The sequence below is a fragment of the Neofelis nebulosa genome, chromosome 1 (genome assembly GCF_028018385.1).
Source record: "Neofelis nebulosa isolate mNeoNeb1 chromosome 1, mNeoNeb1.pri, whole genome shotgun sequence".
In the NCBI taxonomy this organism is placed as follows: Eukaryota; Metazoa; Chordata; class Mammalia; order Carnivora; family Felidae; genus Neofelis; species Neofelis nebulosa.
The window spans coordinates 53,665,619-53,684,439 of record NC_080782.1 but is presented as its reverse complement, the minus strand read 5'-3'; the positions used below and the strand labels follow the sequence as shown (position 1 = coordinate 53,684,439).

The 18,821-nt window shown below is 36.6% G+C and overlaps 1 protein-coding gene across 2 annotated transcripts in view; it reads right to left on the bottom strand.

The window, feature by feature from the left end:
• The window catches only part of GABRG2 (gamma-aminobutyric acid type A receptor subunit gamma2), a 116,575-nt gene that overhangs the window by 19,509 nt on the left and 78,245 nt on the right, over positions 1-18,821 (bottom strand). For both annotated transcript variants that reach the window (XM_058722536.1, XM_058722544.1), the window contains exon 7: positions 195-347. In XM_058722536.1, coding sequence (XP_058578519.1) covers positions 195-347 — 153 coding nt within the window. The remainder of the gene's footprint in view (positions 1-194; positions 348-18,821) is intronic.

Here is an 18,821-nt window from a genome sequence, read left to right as displayed (position 1 = left end):
TTCTCTCCATCTCCTGCTCGCTGTCTCTATCTCTCTGCCTCTCTCTCAACATGACATAACATGACATAACACAGCATAACATAACAGCATTTCTATGTAATTGCTGACTGAGGTAAAAGCAAACCAACTTAGGGGAATGAAGATTATTGATATTGGGTACTTGAAACACTAAAACACAAAGGAATGTGTCTCACCTAAAGAAGTCCTGGCTGGAACAGCATCCTTATTGATCCAGAAAGACACCCAGGATAGGACAACGATGAGTGTGCAGGGGATGTAGGTCTGTATGGTGAAGTATCCCATTCTTCTGCTCAGGTCAAAGTAGACAGACATGACCACATAATCTCCTGGAACAGAACAAAGATAGCACCATGCAAACACTTATCAAAACTGAAAAGCATTTAGAATAGGAAGCCCAGCAATAAACCCACGCTGATATGGTCAATTAGTCAATGACAAAGGAGGCAAAAATGTACAATGAGTCTCCAATGAATAGTTTTGGAAAAATTGGAGCTACATGCAAAAGAATGACACTGGATGAATACCTTACACTATATGCAAAAATAAATTCAAAATGGGTTAAAAACTTGAATGTAAGACCTGAAACCACAAAAATCCTAGAAGAAAACATAAGCAGTAAGCTCTTCAACATCAGTCTTAAACATATTTTTGGACCAGTCTCAGGCAAGCACAACAAAAGCTAAAATAAACAAGATTACTTCAAACTGAAAAGCTTTTCAGTGGTGAAAGAAAGCATCAGCAAAATGAAAAGACAACCTACTGAATGGAAGAAGATATTTGCAAGTGATATATTTGATAAGAGGTTAATATCCAAAATATATAAAGCATTTACATAACTTAATATAAAAAATCCAATGAAAAAAATGGGTGGTACTTAAGACATTTTTTCCAAAGAAGACCTACAAATGCCAAGAGGCATAAGATGTTCAACATCACTAATCATCAGGGAAATGCAAATCAAAACCTCAGTGATATATCACTTCATACCTGTCAGATTTGCTATTATCAAAAAGACAAGAAAAAAATAGCAAGTTATTGGAAAGGATGTGGAGAAAAGTCAACCACCCTTGTGTGCTGTTGCTGAGAAAATAATTTGGTGCAGCCAATATGGGAAGCAGTATGGAGGTTCCTCAAAAAATTAATAATAGAAATACCATACAATCTAACAATTCTACTTTTGGCTGTTTACCAAAAGAAAACAAAAACACCAATTTGAGGAGAAATATTCATTTCTATATTCATTGCAGCATTATTTACAATGGTGAAGATATAGAAGCAACCTAAGTGTCCATCCATAGATAAACTGATGAAGACGTAATATATGTACAATGGAATATTACTACACCATAAAAAATTAAATCTTGCCATTTGTAGTAGCATGGATGAACCTAGAGGGTATGATGCTAAGTAAAATAGAAAAAGACAAATTTCACTTATATGTGCAAACTAAAAACAGAACAGAAACAGATTCATAGATATAGGAAACAAACTGATTACCAGAGTGGGGAGGGGTTGGGTGTAGGTGAAATAGGTAAAGGTGATTAAGAGTTACAAACTTCTAGTTATAAAACATAAGCCGTAAGGATATAGCCAATAGTATTGTAATAATTTTATATGGTAACAGATGTTAACTAGATGTATCATGGAGATCGTTTTGTAATGTATAAAAATACCGAATCACCATGAGGTATACCTAAATCCAGTAGGTTATTTTATGTCGATTATACTTCAGTAAAAAACTGCAAAGCATTTGAAAATAAGCATATATTGAATTCTCATGTTCACACATTTGAGAGTTCTGTACAAGGGGTATGTTGAAAACTATCTTTTGCCCATTTGGGTTAAAAAAAAAAACAGATTAAACTGACTTCTGATCCTTTCATAAGTAATGTGACAACTAGATGAAAGGAAACCTTTCGAGCATATTGATAATATTTCTTTCTTTGAGGTGTTTTTTGATGGTGCCTTGGATGCCTACTTAAATATATACAATATAAAACTTTTTGCTTCCTGGGTAGGGAAGGAAACAGTGCCTATATTGAACCCTAAGATTTGTAACAATGTCCTCTTATTCTCAGGACCTTTCTCTATGCAAGCCACAGAACAATATGCTGGTGACTGACACCAGTAAGTACCTATTTTACCCGGTTTATAACCAAATTTCTATGCTGAGACATTTTTCTCATGTTTCATTGAATCTTATGGCTTTCCTTCATAACACTGCAATTCTTAGTTTCTCATTCATATGTGTGGCTATTTTTATAAATATCTGTCCTATTAGAATTTATTGCACGAGTTCACAGTGTCTCTTTTAGCATACCGTTGCACTATCAGTACCTAGCATCCTAATTGACTCCAAATAGGTATTCAGTAACATTTGTTGAATGAATGATCAAAAGAAAGAATCATGTCTTGCATTTTGTATGATTCCAAGTGAAATTTTAGGGAATTACATTTTTTAACTAGATAATATGCTATGGAGACACATTTCAGTTACTATACATTTATATTTTCTTTATACTCTTAGAGAATATTAGTTTCAAAGACTATGTCTGCTCTTGCAATGGGAGATGAACCTGAGACCACTTCTCAAATCTTGTTTCTTTTCTTTACTAAATTATAATTTGTCATAGAATACATAAAGAACAAAATACAAATCCTGTGTTTTGGTTTAATTATTTGGCTTTGTGCCTATGTTTCTCTACTTATTTAGGAGATTTAGATTTGATTTGAAAATCAAGTACTTTAGAAGCCTCAGGCAGAGATGACTGACTTAGCAGAATGAGTTATGACTCCTCAGTCCAGGTCTTCCTTCCCACTTGCAAGTGTCATTCCACACCCTTCCAAGCTGATGAGACAGGAAACCCCCTTGGTTACTCCTCCAAGGAGTAATGACTTTCCTCTAATCCTGCAGTTTCCTAAGTGGGGTTATGAAACCTCCTAACACTGCCTTTTGGTGGATTAATGTACTGTCATTTGTCCAAGTCAGGCTTGGTTAAGTCAGTGACAGTGACCCAGACACTAACTGGGAAATTCAGCTTCCATTTGACCACAAGTTCCCTCTCACAGATCAATGAGTAGCCATTATTTAGCAACTATTTCTGAAGACATAAAGGTAGGAATTTCTCACTGATAGTAAGTAGGTCTTGATTAGTTTATGCTTCTCTCTGTTGATTTATCTGAACTTAAGCTCTGTAAAGTCATGGCATTTCATAAATTAGTTTGGTCTCTGCTTTTCTTCTAATTTAGAATATAACAGACACAGGCTATGATCGTGGAGTAAAAACATTTCATTTGAGATTATCCCTAGGAATGTCTGTCTTTTTCTTTCCTGTTTCTTTGATCAGAATACCAAAGGCAAATTCAAGTTCTCATATGCTAGATAGGAAAAACAAGGCAAGGTTTTCTTTTTAAATAATTAATATTCAGTGGCACTTTTTCTCCCTATTTTCAGAGTCCTTGAGAGTTTTCTGCACATTTTAAACACGTGTTTAAGTGAGACTTTACAAATTAAAATATTTTAAATAAATCTACACAATATTAGTAACTTTGTTTTACTTTGTATCATGTAAGTGAATGAGAATCTATACTTTGGCATTAATGATCTGATTCTTTTAAAGGTGAACTTTAATTTTGTCTGAAGTTAACAAGATAATTATCTAATTCAATTCTCCACTTCCTTTCAGGTCAGAATCTAAACTTCCATAGCTTATTTATCTATCAATTTCTATTTTAAGGTAATAGCTTCTGAGCATCTTTCATCTTTGCCAGCAAATCCAAAGCTTTTCCACCACTAGATTATGAATTCAAACTTGGGAACAGGCCATTTAAAAGCAAAGCAGCTTCACAGTGACAGCCTGATGCCTGTCTTATCTCTAAGGCCACATCCCTTTTTGTATTTTTAAAAACTCTGGGCCAAGAAGCCTATAAAATCAAATCCTCTGAAAGTGCCACATCAGTGATTCCTAAGCCCAAAAGGTTTAAATGCCAACCAAGTCAAAAGTGGTTATTTCACCCACTTCAAATATATTTCATCTACTGATTTATTCTAACATATGATATTTAAGGTCATAGCATTTTATAAATTAGTTTAGTCCCTGTTTGTGTCCTAATTTAGCATATAATAGACACAAGCTATAACTGAAAAGAGAGGAAAGAATTTGAATGACACCCACTAAGGTCCATTCTTTCTTTATTGTTTTATAAGCTTCTTATGTCTGGTTTTATGAAGAGACCATCAATGTCAATTAATAATGAATTTCATTTTTTTAAGCTATGTTGTTAATCATATTAAACCTTTAAAATTCAGCGTTTATTAGGGTGTTTAGTATTTTATTTCATATATAAAACTATTTCCTAAAAACTTAAAGATTCCACAGTAGAAAAGTCTTCCACCCCAATGAACATCTGAAATAATGAAAACAAGTATTTTCTGGTTACCTACCATATAGTAACAAGGACCTACTGTGTACAGAGACTGGGGCTGAATGATTTGCATATATTATCTCAACATCATCAATACTTTGTCAGGACAGTGAGTAAAACAAATACTTCACTTTGTTCCTCACTCATGACTCTTATTCCACTTAAATATCATTGAATAGAGTATATATTATTCTACTAGATTGACTTGAAGGCATTATTAGTACTATGCTTTTCTTTACATTTTTTTTTCATAGTCTCTTCTTTATTTAAATCAACAAACATTTTTGAATCACTGCTATGCATAGAGCATTCTATTAGGGAATATGGAGATTAAGACCAATGGAATCTCACAACTTATTCTAAATTAAATAGATTAAATGGGGAAAAGATAATTTTCTTTTGACTATAGTTAAGATAGAGACATGTATTGAGACAATGCATTAGATCTAATTTTATCACCCCTTATTAAATACTTGAATCTGTGGTATCCTTCTCTGAGGTTGCTTTTGGCCATAGGAAAGCAGGAGAGTTGATTGGCCACATTTTCCTTTGGGGAGTTTGTTTTTAAATTAGATCTGTAAATCACCTCACAAAAATAAATTTAAAATGGACTGAAGATCCAAGCGTGATCCTACACAAGGAAAACTACAAGAGATATAAATCCTACACAAGGCAAAACTACAAGAGAATATCTTTATAATCTTACTGTAAAAAGGCATAAAACATAAAAAGCATAATGGAAAAAAATTTACATCTTTAACATGTAAAAGAACTCATGGGGCACCTGGGTGGCTCAGTTGGTTAAGCATCTGACTTTGACTCAGGTCCTGATCTCACAGTTGGTGGGTCCAAGCTGTGCATGGGGCTCTGTGCTGACAGCCCAGAGTCAGATTCTGTGTCTCCCTCTCCATCTGCCCCTTCCCCGCTCATGCTCTGTCTCTCTCTCTCTCTGTGTCAAAACTAAAGCAAAACATTAAAATTTTTTTTAAAAAGGTACAACTCCCATATTATAAAGAATGGTTTAGGGGTGCTTGGCTGACTCAGTTGGTAGAGCAATGTGACTCTCAATCTTGGGGATGTGAGTTAGTCCCAGGTTGGGGAGAGAGTTTACTTACCTAGATAGACAGACAGACAGATGACAACTTAAAAAAATTTTTTTAAAGAATGCTTTAGGCAATTTTAAAAGGCAAAATACCACAACCGAATAATCTATCTCCAAAATAAGAAATCAAAGGCTAATATCACTGATACATAAACAATTCCCATTAATCATTGAGAAAAGAAACCCAAATTTTTAACTAGGTTAAACAAAATGAATGGCAAATGAATGGATAAATGAAGAGTCTCAACTTTGGTAGTGATCAGTGAAAGGCCAAGTGAAAGTATTTCATTTTCAGCCTATTACATTGGGGGACAAATAATTTACAGTACAGACAACATGTAAACAAAGAGCTGCACACTCTAGGTGGGAGTATACTTCACTTTTTGAAAGGTAATATGGAAATAGCTTTTTCAAAAACATATTTAACTTCAAGATATCTAGAATAAATACTTTTTCCCCAAAAAATGCTTTGTAAATATTGCCTTTCAAGTGGCATGAAGTTTTTCTCCAGGTTTGTTGTGTGCTCAAAAGAATGAGTAGCATACCTTGGGCAGAATCACAGTCCCTGAGCTTATGGAGTCTAGAGTATTATGGAGAGGTAATGACTTCAAAATTTAAATGGTAAATGGCTGCTAACTTCTATACAAGTTGTTCCCATGTGTTTCTGTGTCCATCACCTGCCCACCATTCCCAATGATGCTCAGAGTCCTATTAACTTTTCTGGAATTACATTCAACATTCTTTCAGTAACTAGATCCTGTGAAGTCAGGGGAAGGGAAACACGACTAACCTGTAATCCTTGCCATCAAAGACTCCTCAGGCTAAGAAAGACCTAGGGATATGGCATCACTACTCAATGGCAAAGTGTCTATCAAAACATATACATGATAACATGCCATGTTTTTTTTTAAGTTTATTTATTTATTTTGCAAGAGTGCACCTTCCTGTGGGGGAGGGTCAGAGAGAGAAGGAGAGAGATAATCCCAAGCAGGCTCTGTGCTGTCAGTGTGGAGCCCCACATGGGACTCCATCCCATCATCCGTGAGATCATGACCTGAGCCCAAATCAAGAGTTGGATGCTCAACTGATGGAGCCAGTCAGGTGCTCAGTACCGTAATTAAGTTTCTGGCAAGAAACATTTCTGAAATTTCTGCATAAATATTCCAATCTTTGAGAGCCTTAAAGAGATCCATGTTCCTCCTCACAGTCCAGACCCCTTAGTCTGGCATGAGAGGCTGTCTATAATCTGAATTTAACCTAAACCTCACTGTTTCCTTCATGTTCTTTAAGCCCTAGACAAAGTAAATTAAATATTTTTCATTTTACACTTCTATGATCTTTCTGTCAGGAAGATCTGACCTCCTCTGTCTCTCTCGGATTCCTAGCTCATCTCCTTGCTCCTTTTCCTCATTCCAATTCCCCAATGTCCCAACACCACCACACTACCATACACACGTGCTCTGTACTATGACTAGACTTGTGCTAAGATGGTAGTTACCTTAAGTAAAATATAGAATTAAACAAAATTCAAAAATCTATTCCTCCAGTTCATCAAGGGCATTTCAAATGCTCAGTAACTATACACAGTTTGTAAGTACTATATTGCGGTAGTACAGATTTTAGAAAAGCTACTTCATCTTGGAAAACTCAGTTGGACAGTGCTAGTTTAGACCAATCTTTCTAAAATGCATTTCTGCTCATGCCATTCCCTTCATGTTTCTCAGTATACAATCCATACTGCTTAACATATGCTTCTGGTCCATTTTACCTTGATCCATACTGAACGATCCCAGCTGTATCTCACACCATTTATCATCTCTCCATTTAATGCCCACCCAACCTGATTTACTTTCTACTCTGCCAAGGGGTATTGCTCATTCTTATGTCTTCATTTCCCTGTTACCTCCAATTTCTGGAATACCCCCTGCTCCTTTGATCATGTCACATACATATACATTCCTCTAAACCCTTCAATAAGGATCCAATGATATCGGTACACACTAAAATCCTTTAACTTGCCCTTTAAGACTTTGTATGGTCTTTCCCCTGACTCTAGCCTCTAACCTCATCTTAAATAGTATTCCTTGCACTCCAACTGGGGTTCTTGTGATTCCTTAAATGGCCCTGCTACTTCTTGCCTTCGGATCTTTTCATATGCTGATTGTCTTGGCTAAAATTCTAATATCCCTATTTTATTTAATTAACTCCATTCTGCCTTCAGATGTCCATTAATTTATCCCATCATCAAAGAAATCAATAGATCTAATGTCTTCAGTAAAACCTCACAGTAGGTATGACTATTAGAGAACTGATCACAATTCAAAGTCTATGATTGGTGTGAATGTTGGATTACAATCTATAATTAGTTCACGAGTTCCACGAGGGAAATAGCCATATCTATCCATCTATTTTAGTCACAGCATCTAGTACAGTGCCTGGTACACAGAATGAGTTCAACAATTATTTGTTAAATGAATAAATGTTTTAGCTTAGAAAGTCATGCAGAAAATCTTGGGTGAGCTCTATATCAAAAACATTTAAGAACAAGGCAGAGATCACCATGAGCTTTAAAAATATTAAGCTTTCACTTTAGAAATTATTGCTTCTGGAAATATTTTTAGTGGACACCTTGCTGAACTTAATCCCTGGAGATGTGAATATAAGGTCACAGTGAGCTGTTAGCAATCTTAACCACTTGCCAAGAAGAAAAAAGGGATAGGAAATCAGTTATATCAGAGTGACTGCATTACGCTTATTAAAAAATCAATTGGTGATTTGAGTTTCTCAGCCAGATTCAATTAATGAGAGAAGAAAACAAAGGGGCTTGGCTGCTGAAATAGATCAATCAGTCTTCTCCATTAAGTCTAATAGTGTGTTTTCATTTCAAAACGTCGCCATTTTTATTCCATCTATTATTTCTTTAAACTCATATATGGAAAAATAATAACAATTTGAAAAATTAAAATGGAAAATTAAAGTATAATTTATAATTTTTAAATTTTTTTCTAGGCTAAATCTATCTTTTAAAGTCTCCCTCTGACTTCTCCACTGAGCAAAGAGAGGATAGGATTCTGAAGACATCTGCTTCAAGTTATATTCCCTAGAATCAGAGGTGGAGTCAAGAATTCCTGCTGGGTTGAGTTACTTGTGGGTTTAAGCTTTCAGAAGAAGGGGAGTGAGAGAAGGAAGCAAGAACTGGCAGTGGGAAAAACTGCTAAGCATTGATTTGCTTCACCCTAAGGAGGAAAGCTTCTAGGAGATTCTGGAACCAAGTACACCACAGAGTTAGTGCCACCTGGAGGCAAGAGCAGCAGCCACGTGTACTCTGCAGGCTAAAGTGTAATGGTCTTAATCTCCTTGTTGAGATGGTTCTGTCTTGGTCAAAGGCAATTCTGGAGAGAAGGAACAGTGGTGAGCTGTCAGCAGTCACCCCTTACAACACCTGGAGGATGGATACACCAGCTCAGAGAAGATGGGAAGGAGGGTACATCAAAAACATCTGCTCTAAGGACTGTGATGTCAGACTGGCTTGGTTCAAAAGTCCTAGTCCTGTCACTAACTGGTTGTGCGATTTGGGAAAAGTGCCTTAACTCTCTGAGTCTCAAGTTCCTTACGTGTTAAGTAGGGATACTAAGAAAACTCACCTCATAGGGTTATTTTGAACCTGAAACGAGTGAATGTATGTAAAGTGTCTGGTATAATTCATGGCACATAATAAAGAGCCCATTAATGTAATTTATTAGTACAAACTAGCATAATCTATGTAATATTATTAACACCATTCTGGCACATACAAGCATGGAGGAAATAGTACTCCAAAAGAGAACTGGTGAGAAAGGGTCTGAGAATTTATCTATATCAACCTATTCTATCCTCTTAAAGATAGAGGGGCAGTTGAGATCCATCAAAGAAGTTTGGTGTTTTATCTAAGAACACAGAGCTATCTTGTGGCAGACCCCAAACTTCTGCCTCCCAAAGCAACACTATTTTTATAGTAAACAGCTTGTTCATTTAAAAAAAAAAAAAAAGCTTCATTTTTGAGAGAGAGACAGAGTGTGAGCAGGGGTGGGGCAGAGAGCAAGGGAGACATGGAATCTGAAGGAGGCTCCAGGCTGTGAGCTGTCAGCACAGAGCCTGACACGGAGCTCGAACTCACAAGCTGTGAGATCATGACCTGAGCCGAAGTCAGATACTTAACTGACTGAGTCACCCAGGTGCCCCACAGCCTGTTTATTTTGAGCCAATGGCTAGGATCATGGAAAAAAAGCAAAATGCAAACACACAAATAGAAAGTCAAGCAATTATTGAATATAGTTAATACAGAAAGCTGGTTTGGATAACTGGGGGCTCAAACCACAAAGAGAAAAATTCTTTTCGTTTGCTCTTGAACCTTTTATGATAGGCAAATTACTTTTAGGAGAATGGAAACTTAACCATACTAGAGATTTCCTCCTGGAGAATAGCTTCACATAGAAGGAAGCTTAATATTTGTAAAGATTCCAGAGATGAGTGGTTTTCTCTAGATTTGTGCAGTGAACCTAAGTGTTTGCTAATAACTCAGTTCTCTGTATTTCTGTCCTAGAAAATTCTCTTTACTAGTGTAAATCACTTCTCTTTCTCACCCTCTGAAGAAGCCACCACAATTTCTTAGCTCAGTGTGACCTTTTGTAATACAATTCATTGTTTTGGGTCCATTGTCAAATTCCAACAATGTAGCAAATAAATTCACCTCGGGATTTATATAAATAAAACAACTCTGGCTCAGAAGTCTAAAGCTGAAGATACAAATGAATGTGTTTGCCACTTTGATCCATCCAAAAAGAATGCAATTTCTCAGCATAATTGAATCTAACTCCTACAAACTTCTGACTAGATACTAAAACATGTTTTATGTAAATTCAGAGTAGGTTGTAGTAGCAGGAAATATACTGAATCCAGTTCCAGAATTCAAGTTACTACTAATGACATTAACAAGGTTCAGAGACAAGGGCAAGTTGTTTACATTCTCCCAGTAAAATAGAGATAATCATACCTATTGCTAAGGCTGTTGTGAAAACCACATTTGCTAATTGTAGAAAAAGTGCTTTGTAAAATTCAGAGACGATGATACAGTTGTTTTGCAAAATAATCTCAATGGCATTGGTAAGTGAGCTTCCTCCTGAGGTGATATCTATGTATTTTTTATCCTTTGTTAAAAGGCTACCTGCAACCATCAGGAATAATAGTAAAGCGTTCAGTCTTGTTCTTGTTTATATGAACATCAGTGTGTCCATGAAAATCATTAATACCATCATTTGAACATAGTTCACAGATTTGTGTCATAAAAATCATCTGTTCAATGATTCACTGTTCAATATGTAACTGAAGTATGGACTAGTTATATATCAATAGCTTGGTAGTCAAAGGTGACAAAATATCCTTTTATGTATGTACTGTGACACCACCAGATCTCCTAATTTCTCTCTTTGAGAAGTCCCATTGTAGGGGAGATTTTAAAATTTGAATTCATATTCCACTCAGCTCTCATGGCTCTAAGTTGCTGACTGGAAATATTGTCAATGGCTCAGGAGAGAGATACCCATAAGAAGCACACACCATAGCATAGTTAAATCTGTCAACTTGAACAAGAAAATTAAACTGGCTTAATAGAGGTATCACTGGATATTTGAGAAATCCTAAGAAAAGCAGCAGTTGTTTACTTCCAGCCAACCACAGGTAAGTGCTAGATGAGGAAGGACTTCATGCTCCTTGTAATTAGAGGTTATAACTGATTTGTCACAGTTGTGATCCCAGGGCCACAGCAAATGGGTCAATATGTTATATTTTTCCATCCTGACATGTACATGATGAGACTGCACTTCACAGAGGAAAAGTACAGAAATTCTACTTGTGACCTGCAGAAAGAAACAAGATTTCCCAATATGAAAGGCATGGTCCACAGGTCTGTTCATGAAGAATGGAGTCTTTAGCCACGGGCAGCCAGTTTCCTCTATTTTCCCTCACCTATTAAACAGGAATTTCCACACTTTTGGAAAATACTGGAAAGTAAAGATTCCACTCTTTCTTCTGCTTCATTCGTTCTGTTGTCTGATAGGCAAAATTGAGACACATGCCCACTTAGGTGTTTCCTTACTGGATAGATCTAATAATTTCTTGCATCTGTTCTCCATTTGGTAAGGTCTCCTGAGTCAAGCCAAGGACTAATTTTTAGAGGCTAATCTAGAAGTTTGTCCTACTCAGTCCCTACTTTAGGTACTGAATTGTTCTCAGCCAGCTATTCTAAACGAGTAATTGGTCTTGTACACCAACTTCTCCTCTGAATTGGGTGATGCCAAAAGTTAGATATGCATGATAAATTAGTAAGAATCCCGACTGTGATTACAAATGTATCTTCCAAATCAATGCTACCAGCAATAAAGATGATATTAGAATTCTATCTGTTGGATTTATAGATGTATGCCACAAATGGTTTCAAAATCAGGAGGCAAAGAGCAAAAGGTTGTTAATGACTTTAATTCAAACCCAGAAAACTGTTCTGGAGAAATAACCATGTCAGTAGAAATATTGTAATTTCTTGTTTTTATTCATCTGATGGGCCCGGCATAATTTTGTGTTTGAAGCCAGACCTGATTAATCTAACCCAGGCACTGACATTTTCTTAAAGAAAAGACTCCACAGCAGTTGAGAAACCTAATGTTATCAGAACACCAAGCTTTCTAAAACAGCTTTGAAAGCAGCTGGAAAAAGAACATCCAAATTCAGGCAACTGCAGGCAATGGTTGCAAAAGGTCAAATCACAAAATGTTCCCCAAGATGTCAAATCACTCCTGGGGATACTCTGCAAAACTGTAAGCTTAAAAACTTGACCTCACTTGCTCTTTGTTCAATGCCCAAGCAGTCAATTTTAAAGCTTCCCACCCCCATCCTCCACTGGAATTCTCTCACCCTGGAAGTTTTACATTTTGTGATATTCAAGATAACTTTTAGGATGTCTGGTAAAAATCATTACTAATATAGTTTTTAAAACTCTGTAAATCATATAAAACTACATAGAGTTCTAAAACACTCAACTTCTCTGAGAAAGGAAGCTTTATTTTGGTAGGGAAAGCATTAGACTCAAAGTCAGCAGACCTATGCTCTAATTCCTACCTGTTTATGATCTTGTTGTGTGATCTTGGGTAAATCCATTTTCCTTTCTGGTTTTTTTTTTTTCTTTTTTATAAGATAAAACTAAATCAGTTAGATAATGAATCTTGTGGAGACCCTACATAAAATGTTACTTATTCTTTTAATATTAAATTTATTATTAGGGATGTTTAAAGCTACATATTGAAACATATATTCAAATTTCACCAACAGGAGTTCTAAAATCTATGAAAAATGAAGAAATATTTGACAAAAAGTAAAATAAAAACTGGCTATTTCTTAGTTTGGCATTAATTTGCTCGACAACCTTAAGCAGGTTTCTTAACTTGTCTGGTCTCAGCTTCAGCACATGGAAAAATAGGGATAATAGTCATCCGTACCTACTAGAATTCTAGTGAAGGTTAAGGGGAATGATTGCTGTAGAGTGTTTGGAACAGGGACTGAGGCATCCTAGGTCTTAATAAATGTTACTGACCTTTATTACCGTTATTTTTTTTTTTCCTTTTCCTAATGTTTTCACTGAACTGAGAGGGTCTTATGACCTTGAAAAACTAGTTTAGATCAGAGCTGTTGGTTTTGATTTGTATCTACAATAAACATTCAATTTTCTCCACCATCAGGAAGTCAAATCTTAGTCCCATTCCTTCCTTCTCTGATTTTAAATGTAAGAATTCTATAGCTGTACATCTGACAGAACCTCTTTTCTTGCACTGTAATGGCCTTGGAGTCAAAGACAAGAGAGCAGAACAATCTATCGTCTTCCTTCCCCTGAAAAGACTCCATTGCAGACATAACAACTTAAGAAGCCACAGTGTAGCCAGGACATAAGAATGCCCCTAGTAGGGGTCAGCAGGCCTTGTACTCAATACCTGACACTATCTACTCAAGACTCCACCCCAGGGCTAATGAGATGACATGTGTCCTCTACTCAACCATGAGACAGAGTCATCTCCTTTTATCCACCAAAAAGCCCTTGTTGTGACTTGATTAATAAAAGAAAGTAATATAAAGAGTTGAGAAAAGCATGCAACCACATCCATTTTCTGATTATACTGAGATTCACATCTCAAGGCTTTTTGCTTCGTATGTCAGAGAATGAATTCTAGCATCGACCTGTTTGCCACATGGAATGTTGTGTCTCTTTCACTTTATGAAGGATAGTCTAGATTAGGGGGTTGATGCTCAGCATTCTTTGTCCACAGGGAAGATAAAGAATTGTGTTTTTGAACAAAATGGGCTTCTGGGAGCAAATGTTCTAGGAGAGAAATTATGTGAACCAATGTATGTAGGTATCTGCCTCATATTTGGCTTCTGCTATTGCGGGATTGATATAAGAGATTATTAAAGGCCCTCCAAGTCTTTTCTTTTCTTTTCTTTTCTTTTCTTTTTTTTTTTTTTTTTGAGTTGGCACTTGTTTTATTTTCACAGATGGTATTCCATGTCTAATTAGCATCAAGAACAATGGTGTAATGCTCTGCTCACCAAAAACTCAAAGTGTCTTTGGCCTCATTATATAGAGGGTTTTTACTACTTTCATTGCCGAATTAGAATTTGGATTTAATCCTAGGGTGTCAAAGCTGAAAGAGAATTTAGAGATCAGGCCAGTTCCTTCATTTTCCAGATGAGAAAGTAAACCTCTGAGGAATACCAGAGCTTGCCAAAGGTCACACCATAGAACTTTCACCAGAAGCTAGGTCTCTCAATTTACCTCCGAGAGCTTTCTTATTTTCATTAATACTGTCATTTGAATAACTAAATTGTGAGTTGTAAAATTGAAGTATGGTTTTATGCATTAAACATTTAATTAGATGTTCTCTCTCCTTTCCCATGCTTGAGTTCCTAAATAAACTTCAGAGTTAACCAATTCTTTCTGTGGAGTAACCATTTTTATGGTTTGCAAATAAGAAGGAAAAAATATTAATTGTAGAGAGCTGTTATTTGCCAAGAAATATTGTTCTCTCAGCATTGAGGCAAGAACTTCTTGTCAGCTGATCCCAAGAGATCTCTCAAGGAGGATTTGATGTTGACATTCATAAAATTGTAGCCTACTTGGAATCTGGTATTTAAATAATGGCAAATTGAAGTCCCTTGCTTCCCTTCTATAACCTTCTTGGAAGGAAGAAAAAAATACCACTCTTTGTTTTCAATCAGTTTCTAAAGGATGTGTGATTTGTAGAATTTATTAACACTAATCTGTAGCTCCTTTGGCCCAACCAATTCTTTGACAACATATTGGATTTGATGGCACGAAGAAGTAATTGGAACAATTCACAAAACCTAGTTTTCAAGCTATAGGATATTAAAGAATTGAAAATAGCTGCTTTAAATTAAATATTACTATATTTAATCTTCATATTGGTAGGGAAGATACTCCTGGCCATGTTTTAAGACTTCCGCTCTGCAAAAAGAGAAGATCTCTCTCTCTTTTATTGTTTGCCATGTATGTTTTGGTGAACAATCTGCAATCTGCCACAATGTCAAATTCACCAAGCTTACATGCAGCTCATCTTGTTTTCAAGCTATAAGATTTTAATTTCATTAGTAATTAAAGGTACACTACAATGTGTATCTCAAATAAACTGAATTATGGAAGACAGACTCTTATAGTAGTCATACAATGAAGAGAGAGGGAATAGGAACCAGCCTGCTGGAATAAGACATCTGTATTACACATCAATATCAATGGCAAATATTTCTCTGATTCTTCTTAAGAGATAAATACCAGGCAAGTTAGAAGCGGAAAAGTTTTGTTAAACAAACAAAAACAACAACACCTATAGGCACAGAAAAAACTTAGACCCTCAAAAAACAGATAAAAATTGGCCAAGTAAAACAAATAAGAAAAACTGGTTAAACTTCTCAGGCATACTAAATTTTATCAAATATATTATACCAAGGCATTTTAGCAAAATAAAGTATTAAACTATACTTAGTAGACATATACATCTATTTTCATAACTATTTCATTACAGATTGATTGACTTTAATGTACTTGAATAAAGAATTATCTGAGATCAGTGCTGACTAAACATAAAGTAAGGAAGGCAGACATCCCCAGCCGTTCTTTGCATGAACATGAATTCTATCATTTAATGCAGACTCAAGGCCAAAAATTATTGGGGTAGGTTTTACTTCCAATATAGATTCTTTTCATGTAAGATCATAAAAATACAACACAAGACGATGTGCCCAATTTAGAAATTACGTGAGGCAGCCACTATTAACACAGTTCCCAATAAGGGACAAGAAAAGCTAAATCTGATATACCAGGGCTCATCATGGGAGCAGAATAATCAAGTACAAGGAACTAGAACAGTCTGAAAATAGGAAACATCATGCCCTAACAGTCATTCAATCAAGGTTGATTTGATTGTTTTGATGACTAAAATAATCCACGTGAGAAATCCAAAATGAGTGTGCAGAATTCAGTGTCCTGTACACACATACACACACAGTGCTCAAAGCTTAGTTAGAGCCATCTCTACAAAAGCTGAAGAAAACATTGCTTGAAATGAAACATAGGGGCAGATGTGTTTTCAAAAAACAATGGTTACTTTTAAAATTTTTTTTTTCAACGTTTTTTATTTATTTTTGGGACAGAGAGAGACAGAGCATGAACGGGGGAGGGGCAGAGAGAGAGGGAGACACAGAATTGGAAACAGGCTCCAGGCTCCGAGCCATCAGCCCAGAGCCTGACGCGGGGCTCGAACTCACGGACTGCGAGATCGTGACCTGGCTGAAGTCGGACGCTTAACCGACTGCGCCACCCAGGCGCCCCAAAAAACAATGGTTACTTTTAAATGACACATCGGACAAAGGGCTAGTATCCAAAATCTATAAAGAGCTCATCAAACTCCACACCCGAAAAACAAATAACCCAGTGAAGAAATGGGCAGAAAACATGAATAGACACTTCTCTAAAGAAGACATCCGGATGGCCAACAGGCACATGAAAAGATGTTCAACGTCGCTCCTCATCAGGGAAATACAAATCAAAACCACACTCAGATACCACCTCACGCCAGTCAGAGTGGCCAAAATGAAGAAATCAGGAGACTATAGATGCTGGAGAGGATGTGGAGAGACAGGAACCCTCTTGCACTGTTGGTGGGAATGCAAATTGGTGCAGCCGCTCTGGAAAGCAGTGTGGAGGTTCCTCAAAAAATTAAAAATAGACCTACCCTATGACCCAGCAATAGCACTGCTAGGAATTTATCCAAGGGATACAGGAGTACTGATGCATAGGGGCACTTGTACCCCAATGTTTATAGCAGCACTCTCAACAATCGCCAAATTATGGAAAGAGCCTAAAGGTCCATCAACTGATGAATGGATAAAGAAATTGTGGTTTATATACACAATGGAATACTACGTGGCAATGAGAAAGAATGAAATATGGCCTTTTGTAGCAACGTGGATGGAACTGGAGAGTGTGATGCTAAGTGAAATAAGCCATACAGAGAAAGACAGATACCATATGGTTTCACTCTTATGTGGATCCTGAGAAACGTAACAGAAACCCATGGGGGAGGGGAAGGAAAAAAAAAAAAGAGGTTAGAGTGGGAGAGAGCCAAAGCATAAGAGACTCCTAAAAACTGAGAACAAACTGAGGGCTGATGGGGGGTGGGAGGGAGGGCAGGGTCGGTGATGGGTATTGAGGAGGGCACCTTTTGGGATGAGCACTGGGTGTTGTATGGAAACCAATTTGACAGTAAATTTCATATATTAAAAAATAAAAAAATAAATAAAAAAAATAAATAAAGGAACTGTTGACATTTAACTTTCAAATCTGAAATTAAAAATGAAGTAGAACCTGGTGCAGGATATGTCTGAAGTGAATTAGAGCCTTGATTTCCCAGTGGCATAACTGAGACAGTGTTGAATTTAAAAACTGTTCCATATTTTATGAGCACCCTAAAATTTTGATATAGAATAGCAATCCTAAAATGACTTTGGCCAAAATGAACTACCAAAGACCTGCACTGAGAGAGACCCCAGTTGCCAGGAGTGGATATGCAGATGGGAGGGGGGCTCACTAACTGCCCAAAGACCCCTAGTGCCCTTTGACCTCACTATGCAATGAACCTAGAACATTTTTAGTAGGGAAGTCTTTTACAAAAGGCTTTTAATTATTGGGCAATACTGAGACAAAGTGAAAACTTTTTGAGGACTACATTTTTACCATATTTTAGGCATTTTAGGGCTATTCTTTTACTTATTTTTGGCTGTTACCAAATTGAAATCTCTGAAAGAAAAGAACAGCTTACCACAGGGTTCAAAGGGTATCCTTCTTCTATAGCTCATCTTTGGAGAAAGACATAAAAAATGTGGTGACATAAACATTCCCTGCAACCCCTCATGGCTCCTCTATAGAGTTTGACCATTGTTCTTGTTAAGAAAAGACACTGATAAAGAATAGAATACAGACAGATCCTCTTTGTTCCTAGTTCTAGAGTAATTCCTTTAAACAACTATTGCTTTAGAGTTAAGTGAAAGATGTACTAATAGAAAAAGAGAATGCATGTAGCTTAGACTTTAGAATTAGAAGACATCTCAAGGATCATCTAATCCAGCTGTAAGTGAAGCTCAGGGTTAAAATGATACATCCAGGACCACACAATTAGCATCAGATCTAAAATATGGAATTCCAGGAGGCTGATTCTCAATTTCCATGCTGAATTTCCATTAAAAGTGTTGCACATATTTTTTGCTGCATGCACTGACAAAATAACACAATAACCAAAACGACAGAAATATGCAATTCTAGATATCAACTTGTTCAATAGCTGCATCTTAGAAATGAAGAGAGGGAAGCCCTCACTCCTCAACCTTCCTCCCAGAGAACTGGAAGCTATCAGTGATCCTCTGTCATAGGTTACTATGTGTAATGTGGCGTAAGAGGGAGAGGAGAGAAGAGAAAGGAACTTGGCATTGGAGAAAATTGATTATCTGCCTGCTGGGAGCTGAGCTTGGAGCAACAGCATTTTGCAAGTACTTACATTTCCTCATTACATGTCACAGGAAGGGAAACCGGTGCAGTTTCTAGCATTGTTCCTTGAAGAGCTGTGGCATGCCGTTATGTAAAACAAACCCAGACAAGGGGAAGGATGCCAACAGTCTCTCCACA